The 13,059-nt window shown below is 44.6% G+C and overlaps 1 protein-coding gene across 9 annotated transcripts in view; it reads right to left on the bottom strand.

Annotated features, from left to right (window-relative positions):
* Positions 1 to 13,059, bottom strand: part of AKAP13 (A-kinase anchoring protein 13) — a 219,017-nt gene that overhangs the window by 104,266 nt on the left and 101,692 nt on the right. For 7 of the 9 annotated variants that reach the window (XM_054585240.1, XM_054585250.1, XM_054585258.1 and 4 more), the window contains 2 exons: positions 8,468 to 8,666; positions 2,748 to 5,877 (listed from right to left, as the gene is read on the bottom strand). In XM_054585240.1, coding sequence (XP_054441215.1) covers positions 2,748 to 5,877; positions 8,468 to 8,666 — 3,329 coding nt within the window. Of the gene's footprint in view, positions 1 to 1,719; positions 2,182 to 2,747; positions 5,878 to 8,467; positions 8,667 to 13,059 lie in introns of those variants that run through there. The other 2 variants (XM_054585280.1, XM_054585284.1) reach the window with 2 other exon arrangements.

The following is a 13,059-nucleotide window of genomic DNA, read 5'->3' as shown; positions in this document are numbered from 1 at the left end:
TTAATCTAGTCATGCCACCGCTCTGGCAGAGAAAACTGTTGCCTACACCAAACAACAGAGAGGTTTCTTTCACCAAAGAATAAATTATATTAAGATTCTGTTCTAATAGCACATGGTAACATGCACAAAGGTCTACTTTATATTTAGGAAAGTTACACTTCTATAATCTAATATTTATAAATATTTGCCCTTATATAATCTTATTAGCAACTTAAAAATAGGCAAAACAAAACAAAACAAAACAAAAAACCCAAACACCCAAGGAACCAAAATCTGTCTTATAGTTCAAAAAAATGTGATTAAATTTTAAAAATCTGACCAAGGGATCCCCTGACCAAGCAATACCCTTAGAAGTATCCCTTGCTCAAGATATTTCAAAGTGAGGCAGAGTATTTTTTTGTATCGTTTTGAATTTTATTTTGTTTACTTGGGGATGTGATTTTTGGCACAGCCTCACTCTCCCTGACCCCCCCCCCCCCCCGACTGATAACGTGTGTTTCTGGCGAGCGGCAGAGTCACAATGGTAAACAGTGATTGCTGAGGCCTGACGGGCGCCGGCGGCTTCTGCAGCACTGGCCTGGCTCCGACCCGGACAGCCGTGTTCCAAGGCACTGCGATCCACGCTCTCGATGGGTGAAGGGCCACAGGCCCTGTTTCTAACCAGAAGCAGTGTTTTCCCATTTCAGTTTCTCTGTGGCGTGACCGACAGCAGCATATGGAAACAAGCTAGTGCCCCGGGGCTCCTTCCAAATCAGCAGTTAAATTCATGTCTCTTCACTCACAAAACGGGATGGTATAGTCATGACTGGAATATAAACTTCCTAGAAAAATTCCCTTTTGCTCTGAAATCACACTCAGGTGCTTTTCCAGCACAATGTGACCAGGGGTTTTCCCCAATCCAGGATATTTTCTGAAGAAAGCACAGATTCTCTTCACTGGCTACGAGGCCCTGAGCACAGAGCACCCATGACTCTTCTTGGTAGCAGAACAAGAAACTCACCCACGCATATCGACAAACCCCAAACCCAGAAACACTGTTGAAATGGCGTTCATCTCATTTCCTCCCTAAAATCTTAACATTTAAAAAACCATTTGTTAGCGTCTTTGATATTTATTTGTACATAAATACAGGAAAGACTGAAAGCCTCCCTAGTTTCTACCTTTTCTCGTAGGGCACTACGGACAGAAAACTCATACAGCTCACACTTGCTTGGGTTAAATTCTGATTACTAATCCCAGCCCATGTGGCCAGAGACACAGCGCCCAGATGAAAGGGACACAGCCAGGCATCAGCTTACAGCCATCCCCATTCTTCTGAAATGTCGACCTGCCAGGGCCCCCAAAATAGACTTGTTGTTGTGTCTTACTTCAAAAATTAGAGACCTTCTCATTTAAATTCTGTGACAGCAGCCAACACATTTCTGTCACTAACAATAAGAAACTAAAATCACCAAAAAATACCACCACAGGTTTCTCAAACCCCTCAGCTGGGGGGGAGGAGATTATAAATGGTTAAAAATGATTAATCGGGGAAATGACAACCATGTTCGCCCTGCCCTATTTCCTAAGCAACTTCTTTTCTTGTTCTATTTGTTCAACTCTCTACACAACCCGCCCCCACACTCTTCACACATACTACACTTAAAGGGACTTTCAAAAATTAGAAAAGAACAGCAAAAACACAATCAAACCATAAAAACAAAACCGGCTAGTTCTTACCTACAAGAGCCTGGGGGCAAGCCTGGGGGCAAACATGGAGGCAGGTCCTCTGTCTATACCTGGTGACAGGTGGTGGTATCAAAGTGAACCAAACTGACCTCGAAAGACTTCAGGAGTAATTCCGACTCTGACTCCAGTTTCAGCTTCGGCCTCAACCCCCCGGTAAGCAGCTTTATTCAGAGGCTTGGTTTCCAACCAGCAGTGGTGCTTTCTCTCTGCTGCCTCTAGACATGGTTGCCCAAAGATGGAACGGGCGGCTGGGTGAGCAATCAGCTCGGTGCAGCTGCTCCACCAAGATAAGCAGACACCACGTCTGTCCTGTGACAGCAGCTAGCAGACGGGGCTGGGGCGGAAATCCTGCATCCTATCCCTGCACGGCGCAGGGTCCCGCATTCCCAGACTACTGCCCCAAAGCAGCAGGCCGCGGATGGGAGGCCTGCTCCTTGGGCAGGAAGAGGAGGGCGTTCCCTGCCCCCACCCCTCCCCAATGACCTCATGCCACCATTTGGGATGTTGGGCCATTGGCTTAGAGCGATACTGAACGGCTAGCCACGAAACCACGCTGACTCTAACTTTGCTCAGAACACAGACTAGGATGACAGAGAAAGGAAGGAGTTTTAGGCTTGCAAATAACACACATTTTTTCAGCACTGTTTTTGATGGCTCTACAGAAAAGAACGAAGCCATGTGAATGAAAACACCTGCCCAACCCCTTTGTCATTTCAGAGCACCAGGGAGCTGGCAGACATGGTGCTGCAGGTTAGGAAGGCTGCACCTGCCCCGGTGTGACAGACGAGCATTTACAGACTCCAGCGATCAAGCCAGGAGTCTGTAACAGGAAGCAAAATCTGTTCAGCCCTCAGGGGATGTACTTCCCCTGAGTGCAGTGACTGCTAACTTTGGCAACCCACCCAAGCAACGCAAGACCTCCGAACAACAAAGACACCTTTATTTCTACCAGCATGGCACAAAGACTCTTAGGAGCATCTGCCTCTCAAGCTATGAATTCTGTGTCATGCTTTTCTCACCTGTTGCCGGCTCAGGTCCTAGAACAGGCCGAATTATCTTCTCTGGCTCCTCCCTCCCAGCAAGACATCCTGCAGGGCTCCCAGGGGCCGCATCACGAACACTGCCCGCATGTGGGGTCTCCTCAGGCAGGACAGTGACGGCTTTTCCCACAGAAGCGCTCTCCAGCTGTTCGGTCCCTGGGCCTGATTCTGAAGGGCTAGAGGGTGACATGTGACTGATTTCCCCTTCTGCGGTGGGCAGGGCTCCCGAGGCCTTGACTTGTTCTATGACGGCATCCACAATACGACTCGCAGCCTCATCGATCGAGTCTGCTCTCTTAAGCAGATGTCCAGCTTCGGCAGACACAGTACAAGGTACAGGGGGAGCATCCCTGTCCCTGCATGGAGCCTTGTCACCCCTGGTTGAGAGCTCTGTCTCTGTGGGGAGCTCTTTGGCAACAGGCTGCAGCAGGACACGGTGTGCGTCATCATTCCTTTGTGCGCCCTCGGAGTCGCCCATGCTACAGCTGAGGTTGCCGGCTCCCTCCAACTTCCCGTTCTCCCAACCAAGAGTCGCCACCTCAGGGCGTGCAGCAACCGGAAGGTCAGTCTCGCCTTTGCCTGGTAAAGCGACTGGCAAACCCTGGATCACACTCTTCTCCTGGCTCAGCAAGACTCCTGGAACCGGGAGGTCTTCAGCATTGTGGGATGGATCCTTTCTTCTGGCTTCAACAGTTCCTTGTAGCGCATTAACCACTGCAACATCCAATGCCATATTTCCTCTGGCCTCACAAGTGGGGGTCTCTCCCTGGGCTTCAGTGTTTTTCACTCCAACACCCAGAGCGAAAGCCCCATTGCAATGAAGAGCCTCAGACCTGTCTGGTAATAGGCCTGGTAGCAGAGGTGAGCCGCTCTGCTCTGCGCCCAAGGCTTTTTGGCTTGAGTCTGCAGCCAGACTTGCTCCCAGCTGCACCGGGCTCTGTGCAGCCCCACCTTCAGTCAGCAGAGAGGCTGGTGGGGCCACTTCCTTATTGTGTTCAGTTTCTGCGTTCAGACAGGCCAAGGGTGTGTCCCGTGAATTACTGTGCTCCAGCGCTCGGTCCTCGGCACAGAAAGCTGAGCTAGGTTCTCCATGGCCTCCTGGCAGCTCCTGCCAGGGAGGGTCGGTTCTCTGCTCTTCCCGCAGCACTCCTGAAGGAAGGCTGTCTTCCTTAACGGAGGAACAAATCACTGCCTTAAACTTGTCATCTTGCCCCAGAGCTGCAGGGTGTTCCGGAACCACCGAGTTTCTTCCTTCTTCAGTCAAATTGGAATCAGAGGCCAAAGAGGCCTTACCCTTATGTAGCCCAGGAGAGTCAGTGCCCCCGTCTATATTCAGGACTTCAGGGGCTGCTGAGGGGCAGGGACCCTCCTGCTCCCCACCAAATCCCATAGGACTGGTATTCCCCATGCTGGGCTGAAGATCCAGGGCTGTGGACGCGGACAGGCCCGCTGCACTGTCTTCTAGTGGCTGCGTATCACTCCAATCTCCACCATCTCTACAATCTGTAGCGGTATGTGGTTCAGGAGTTGCTGTTCCCTTTTCTTTCTGGGAGGGGACAAGCACGTCATCTTTGGTTACTGATTCACTGCCTGGACTGCATGCCAGAGAGAAAGTCCTGCCTGATGACAGTGCCCCGTCTGGCGCTGATTCTTCCTCTACTTTGGGGAAAATGGCATGTGGATGCGGAACCACCTCAAGTGTATTTGTTAAAGGTGCTTCTAAGTTCAAACCCCCTGCTTGCCCCTCTTTTCCCGACTCTTTGAGAGGATGACAACCCACATCTTCCTGGGTGTGTCTCACAGAGTCAGGGCTGGCTGTGTTAGCCTGTGGGTCTTCTGAGAGGACAGCAGTGAGCGCGTGCTGTGCGTTGGGCAGGCCTGTAGTGGCACTTCCAGGCCGAGTGACTACGTCACCGCAATGCTTGGAAGCCAACGCACCATTAGAAGTCACCGTGTCCTGGTGGCATGCAGAGACAGCACGAAGTTCATCATGGCCAGCTGCAGAGCAGATAGGCAGTTGGCCATTCTGGCTCTGAACATGAGATGAATTCATTTCTGGTGTCTGGTTTGGCGTAACATCTTTTTGTGGCCTGGGGGAGGTTAAACTGGGAAGCGACACTGCCCCACACGTGTTTGCTAAGGGAGCATCAGGTTCGAATCCGTCTGCAACCTTGTCATTTGCAGCAGCTGGGACGATGACAGGGCTCTGGTCCGCTGTACCACCAGTGCTCCCTGCACAACGTCTTGAAGTTTCAGTTTCTGCAGTTTTTTCAATGGAGGTTTCTCCATTACTCAATGCAAGAGAAGACTCAGCAGGTCTGTCACCTTCCTGGGGCCTGGTGGCAGAAACACAGTTTGGAACAACGGTTTTATCCACAGGCTTCTGCGTGCCATTTGCATCAGAGGCTCCAGCTGTGCTGATGTTAGAGTTCTCAAATCTTTCCTCTGTACTGTGCCCAACTGCGGGCACCTTCTTCTGGGAGGTGGCATCTGGGTTCACCAGACCACATTCCGCTTCCCCTGCAGACTCTGGGACACTGGCATCTGCTGCTGAGCTGACTGCTACCAGGTCGCCTCCAGAGAAAAGCTGGGCCGTGCCTGATTCCGTGACCGAGGCTCCTGTCAGGACGCTGCCTGCGCTGCTTGGAGACTCCTGAGCTGAGGCCACTGCAGCAAGTTTGGTTCTAGTTTCTTCCCGCCTGATTTCACAGGATGGAGGACCTTCTGTCCCCTCCCCTCTGCGATCAGCCATGCTCTGAACACAGCTGTCGGGATGAGACACAGCTCCAGAGTCCACAGGGGGTGCTGGCTCCTCCGCCTCTTCCTCTTTTCCCTCCACGCTGTTACTGTCCTTCCCACAGGAACAGCCTGTATTCTCTCCCTTAGCCACGCTGGATAAACCGGAGGGATGCCCAGGGTGCCCCGCGGTGCTCCCGGGACAGCCCGGAGCACTCTCCACATTTGCAGGAGGAGAAGGAAGCTGCTGGCTGTGCGTGGACGTGCAGGGAAGGAGTGTGCCATCTGCGTCTTGGGCGGTGGGCAGGCCTGAAGGGTCCTGTGTTGTCACCATTAAGGGCATAAGATTGTCCATCTGCTTGAGGTTTGTTTTCTGAGAGGAAATGAAAGATATTTTTAAAAAACTGTTCATGGGAAAAGATGTCAGTCACACCTATAAATAAAAATCCTGTTGGACAGTACTCACTACCACGCCAGCCCTTCTTAGGTCATACAATAAGCTGATCTAAATAAATACAAGTAAATTTTCTCTTGTCCCTGATAGCACTTTCTTCCCTTATAGCTACACAACCACTGGAATGATAAAAATGGACAAGAACGTAGATTCTTATGTATTATTATATATATATATAATATATAATATATAGATTCTTATGTATTATTATATATATAATAAACTTATTTTAGAAAAGTAGCTTAAAATGGAGAATCAAAACCTCCTTTTTAAAAGCACAGTGACTATCTTCAAAGAAGTAATTGAGGAAGTTTGGTTTTTTTAAGGTCTTTACGGGGGCAAAGGCATCTTCCCCCCGCCTCACATATAAGTAAAAGCAAACTCTAATCAGCTGGGTCAATGTTCTATAACTACAAGGCTCAGGCAGAAGCTCTGGGCCCTAAATTCTCAATGAGGAGCACAGTGTCCTTTAAGCCCTAGAATATGCTCCACTCAATCTAGCCTGATAATTTTAGTTCTGCACCGCAATTTCAAGAAGAGTGGCATGGCAGATGTTCTTTTATTTTTTGATAGCGTCAGTGCCTCTGTTGTCTAATACTGAATATTAAATAAATAATATCAAACTAATAATACCTAAATCTCAATTATTCTCAGACAGTTCTGTGGCTTCAGAATATTCTAAGTCATATTAAAAATAGTTTTTGCAACTTTAAAGAATTTTTTAAAATGTAAACAGATATAACCACTGCTGGTAACGGTTAAAATAATCACGGTTGATCAAAATGACGGAAAATGCTATGCCATATATAAATGTCGACTACAAAGACCAAAGTGAAATCAGCAAAAAATAATTATAATACGATGTGGAAGAAAATTAAATCCTTAATCTAAGGGTTATAATTATGCTGAAATCACATACACATGTAGACAAGGCTTAGGAAAAATGGAGAATAAACAAGTACAGATGATCTTTAGGGCGAGTTCGCCTTCATACTACAATTTCAGGAATTCTTAGAGTAATCCTGTTTGTTCAGTACATAAAAATTATTTTTAAAACACCGGGTTTGCTCTGAACTCATCAAGTAATCTTCTGCAATAATTTCACGCACAGTTACTGTTCCCTGTCCCCTCATTCAATTCCTCACTCAGGACACATGCCGAGGACGCACAGCACTCCACCATCAGAACACCATTCCTGCCTGCTCACTGGGTCTATGGTAGAGTTTACACATACAAGTATAAGATCTGTTGTGCTCACTAAAGTTCTTCCAGTAAGACAGGACAAGAAAAATGGATTTCTACTCCAAGCTTCTGACCTATGCTCCTTAGCATATTCAAAATTAACTTGCTTCCATTCCTGTTGAAAGTATAATAGTTTCCTAAAAATTACAAGAGCAGTTCATTAAATTTAATAAAGGGTCAACATTATAGAACAGAGACTTGGAGAAAAAAGTAGTTTCTTGAAACTTGTTAGATGCTCCGAACACATGCATCCTCTGGCAGTTCCAGTTTCTCATAATTTCTTGTCCCATACCTTGCAGGTCGCTTTGACACCTGCAAACTGATATTTTCAAATGGAATATGATTCCCCCAGCAAAAAAAAAAAAAAGCTCTGAAGGAAAACCTGCGTCCCTGGACAGTCAGTCAGGGGAGGACGAAATGACAGCTGTCCTGGCACACACACGAGTGGGAGGGCAGAGGCCGCCCCTCGGGCAGCCCCGCCGCCCCACAGGGAAGCGCCTGCTCCCGCAGAGGCCTCGGGCGCTGGGCTGACCCGGGATGACCTTAAATGAAATTACTGTCAAGCTTTTTCCAAATCAAATCATCTCTGAAATAAACTGGGTGGAAAACTGATCTAAACTTAGCCTTTCAGATGTTATGGCCAGGAGAGATGTGTCCATATGACGTTTGTATTATCCATAATAAATACTATCAGGGAGCCTGTAATGTTTTTATGTCTGGCAACAACTTCATCTTGAAGGCTTTGAGTGGATTATAAAATCTTTATTTTTTTAGTGATCTTTTTACCACATGACTATTGATTTCAGTGTAGTGGCACTATCATCACTCATTGAAATAGCTGTGAAAAGGCTTTTTTCTGAGCAGATCTGGTTCTTGTTTTTTATCAACATATCAGAAGCTATTTTGCTCATTTAGTTTTATAAAGTTAAACCAACAAATCTATAAAATTAAACAAGCAAATTTCCTTTCATGTCAGGAAAATTTAGTTCTGGTTGTTACATATTTCTGTATCTACAATGTATCTGTGTATCTTTCAGTATTTCAGAAACATGGCAACAATCCAATGAACAATTCTCTCAGCCCCCTATTGCTACAACCGCAATGCTAGTTCTGCATCTATAAGAGGTCACATTGAATATTGCTAAAAGGGCTTTATTTACAGGTTTCACAATCTTTGAGGGAAGCATTTTCGTTTTAATTATAGCAAGGTTCATTGGGGGAAGGAGAAAGGGCACAGAAGTCGGAAAATGGAAATTTTCTTCCTCACCATTAGCTGCTGTTGGATGTTCATAAGTTTAAAAATGTGCTCAGTGCAACTGTCGGCAGGAAATGGGGGTTCATGATGTGACTGGGAATCTGAGGTTAACGTGTAGATGTCCAGCTCTCGATGATGCCTCACAGAACAGTCTCCACACGGGATTTCATAGGATAAGCTGCTCCAGGAATCTGGTTCTCCAGCATTCTCCCTGTAAGCAAGCAACCCCTGGTTAATACAGACACGTCCTGCCTCCCAGGCACCGGGTTCACCCTCTAAGTCGTACGTAAAGGTGCCCACCGGATGTCTCTCAGAGGCTCTGCTGGAGGAATTTTGTTTGGACAGTTCCCCAGTGACTTGGGCATATAACTGATTTCTCCACCCTCCTCACAAGAGGCCACCAATGGGTTAAATAAAAACTATTTAATCATCCTCCCTAAGGATTTTGACCAAGATAAAAAGAAATCTGGGATCTTAAAATAGTTAATATTATGCTAACAACCAAATAATGAGGAAATGTAAGGAGAACAGCTCTAGCCTGGTTTTCAATAGAAGCAAGGCTTATTATTGTTTCTCTTAAAATGAGTTACACCACACACTAATTATGGCCCATCCCACTGGGCAGGGAAGAACCAATCACTCCAGCCATGCGAGGCAGGGGCAGTCCAACTGTTGCTCACAGTTGGGGGAGGAAGCACCTTCAAAATTCCCAAACCCGTCTGCACAGAGAAAAATCACCACAATACCATATCATGTTACACTTGTCAAAATAAGCACCAAACCTTTTTTTAAATGAAGCACTTAGGTTCCAAAACTTCAGGTTAAATTTTTTATTTCATTGAAAGACAAACCTTATCTCAACTCGTAGCATTACCAACAGAACTCCTGTACAAATAAGGCCAACAAAGGCACAAGTATGTTAAAAAAAAAAAAAAAAAAAATTTCTGAGATAGGCCTGAAAACATGAAATCTCTGTGGTTCTTTTTAAGAAACCAGTAGATTGACAAAGTATCCCAGAGATTCTGGAGAAGGAGGAAGGTTATGTTTAAGATCATTATCATATTTAAAATGGAAGAAACTAAAGAACTGAGAAGTAATAAACATGTTACCCACTGACAAATATGAGAGAGACACTGCTTCAACTCTCTTTCCAGTGTTTTCTCTTCTAAAGTATACCTATCTGTCACTAACAATTCACCAGAGAACAAGTGGAATTTGAAAGGTAAAAACCCGTGGTCATGGAAAGTTTACAACAAACTGAAGAACCACAAGCTGTGGGAGGGTAACAATTAAGGCTGCTCCCAAGCAACTGCCATAGTGTTCATTCCCAAGAGGGACTCCCCACCAGCTGCTAACAATGAAGTTAGCATATTAGATATGCTACATGCTTTATGTATTTGCCAAGCTGCTGCACTCTGAGTAAAGTGACCTCAAACAGAAAAGTTCCTGTAAAATCGTCAGTGCAACTGGTAAAAGTTCAACTGAATGACTCAGTAAGAAGCCCATCAGCTCTACCATATGTGAGGGCGGAAGCGTCTCTGGAAACTCAACTTTGAAACTTGGTTTCACATTGTCACATACTCTGCTTAACTACTTGTCTGACAGACATTACTGGCATATTTGCTCACTTAGATTCGCACATGTAGCCCATATTCCAGGAAGAAAAGGCCTTTGACAGCAAAACGTGATTTACATGCCACCATTCAGTGCAAGCCAAACACAAGCTCAGACGGGGCTGTGTGTCCAGGCAGAAATAATTAAAAAGTGGTAACAGTCCATTCCCAGCAAAGTTCAGTGTTCAACCAACCTTGCCACTATTAGTTCTCAAACCTTCTTTCTAATATCTACACGTTGGGACCTTCCCTGCTGTAACAACCTATTTACCATCCATCTCTCCCATGCTCTCCCCTCCAGACGAATGGGCTCTGTTGCCACAATGACCTCCAAGTGCTAACCCTTCAGTGTCCCAATTCACTGTCCCTGTGGATTTTGTTGCTTCCTAGCCGGTCTAGAGACCAAAGACCACTCACTGCGATTGTTCTCCCACTGACTTCCATGAATCCCGACACTCTTCAAACCCATCTCACCCACAGGTTTGGGGAAATCCCTCCAGTCTGCAAATATTTATATGCCAGGCACTACTCTAGGTGCCGGTGATACAAACCGAAATCCCTGTCCTGTTGGAGCTCATATCCTTAGCAAGGGAGGTAAGAGCACTCAAGTTAAATAAAACGCCTAGTATTTTGAAAGACAGCAAAAGCTACACAGAAAAATGAAGCAGACATGAGGGTTGCCATTTCAAACGCAGTGGGTCCATGACGGCCTCACGGAGGTGACACCGAAGCCCATACACTTTCTGCTCTGCATGAAGCACTGTAGAAAACCTTTACTGGGTCCACTAATAAGACCTGGCAAAGTTCCATGTGTAAGAACGTCTACTGCAACTTCAAGAATAATAGCATTAAAAATTAGAAATTACCTACCCAAGTCAGTAATTAGAGGGCAGTTTGTTAAATTAGCGAACAGACCTACATACTATTGTGGCCACTAAAAATAACTGAAATAATAATTCAATAACATCAAAATCTATAATATTCAATAAAATAAGCAAAATTAAAAGGGTTTAAAAATGTACACAAGTCTAGACAGTAAAATGCACAAATAAAAAATAGTGTCAGCGTAGCTGGGTTATAGGTTTTCTTCTTCCTCAAGTTTTTAGTTAGTGTTTTTAATAATTTTTTTAAGTCCCTATTCAGCTAGGTCTCAGTGTTGCGCAAGTTTTTACTCACTCCTGTGTTAATTCAGCGGTTTTTCAACCTTTTTCATCTCATGGCACACAGAGATTACTAAAATCCTGTGGCACACACAAAAATATTTTTTGCCGATCTGACAAAAAATACAGGTATAATTTTGATTCATTCACATCAGATGGCTATTGTTGTGTTGGTGGTTATTTTTTTTACTTGACACTCTAAGGGAAAAGAGGCCAGTGCCCTTGACTAAATAGTCAGGTATTGCATGTTTTAAAAATTCCCGCGGCACACTGGGTGAAAATCGCTGTGTTGATTTATTCCCATAGGGGTTACTTAAACTTCCTACAATTTCCTCAAAGGCCCAACTTTTACCCTGTCTCCTTCATTCTCAGGTGACCTTTTCTCCCTTCTCAGGGAGAAGCTTGAGGCCCTCTAACAGAGCTAAAACAATCTTTATACACTAAATAATGTCTCTTCCGTCCCTCCTAAATTCAAGGATGGCTCTTCCAAACACTGGGTTCGCTCTGTTTACTTCTGTTCTCCTAGGTGCCCCATTCAGTAATCACCCCTAAGGCCTGTTGTTTTCCACCTGCTTCTGGACTAGCTCCTTTCCCATCCACCTATAAGAATGATTAAAACCTCAGCAGGAGACCAGGTAGCAGGAATTTACTGACATAATTTCCCTGAATCAAATGTAAAATACTGGAAACTAATCATAGTATAGAATTAAAATAATACACTGTAAAGCAGTATCTAGTTTCTCAATGCGCTTTGATCATGAACATCATCTTTAATCTTCCAAGTAACAAGGTTGATGTTCTACATAGAGATGGAGAAAAAAGTTTAGGTACATCAGCCAAGGTTTCATACAACTAAGGGCTCAATGAGGGCTAACATATAAAGTTCTTAATTCATTCTAAGCAATCTGTTCCTAAGCAATTTAGCAAAGTAGCTTATGTGGCTTAATGAGCTTCAAGAAAAGCTAAAAGCAAAATGTTTCTTTACATTTTTTTTTTACAAAGATACAAGAGGAAGTCTACTGAACACTTATATCATAACCATGAAAATCATTTTCATGTTAGCACATATTCTCTACAAGAGTGTGCATATACAAAGGATTCCAGAAGGCATATACAAAGGATTCCAGAAGGTATTTATAGCCTAAATATACAGAGACTCTTAACTGATGCTGCATACGCTTAAAGTGCAATTCTACCCACTATGAAATAGAAGGGAACTGTGTATACATGAGGCAATTACCAAAATACGATTTCTCAGTACACATTTATTAGGTTCTGTATGAGTACTTGCTTTAGAATGTTTGCATGTATATTTTTCTATTATTGATAAAATGTCTCCAAAGGTCATTAAAAAAAATAGCACTACAGATGGTATGCCATTGTATTAGAAATGCATTCTACCTGGCATCTGGTCTTCTCTATGTTGTTCTTAAGTTCATATTTCAAGGTATCTTAAAATGTCCCATTTCCAAAAAATGTATGGTCTAGATTATACTCTTACTCATTCAAACATTCAACAAATACTCGTATAGTTATTATCTACTATGTTCCTAGATGCTAGAACGATGCCAGGGAATAAATAGGACAGCCAAGGTACCTACTATAGAGGAGCTAATGTTATAGTGGGGTATAATGACAGGTAGAGGTGTGAGTGCTTTAAAGAAAATAAATCAGGGTGCTTATGGCAGAAAATTCCTTAGAGGAGAGAGGCTTCTTCACAGAGGGGTCAGGAGAATCTCTGAAGAGAAACAACTACTGATCTGAAGCCTATGCAAGAGCCACACGTGAGTTACTGGGATAGAATATGCATCAGGAACCAGGTGTGGCACGT

The sequence above is a fragment of the Pteronotus mesoamericanus genome, unplaced genomic scaffold, assembly GCF_021234165.1.
Source record: "Pteronotus mesoamericanus isolate MK-2021 breed Mesoamerican mustached bat unplaced genomic scaffold, CSHL_Meso_final contig_1205, whole genome shotgun sequence".
NCBI classification, from domain to species: Eukaryota; Metazoa; Chordata; class Mammalia; order Chiroptera; family Mormoopidae; genus Pteronotus; species Pteronotus mesoamericanus.
The sequence above is the reverse complement of the archived record's forward strand: the minus strand, read 5'-3'. Positions and strand labels throughout refer to the sequence as shown.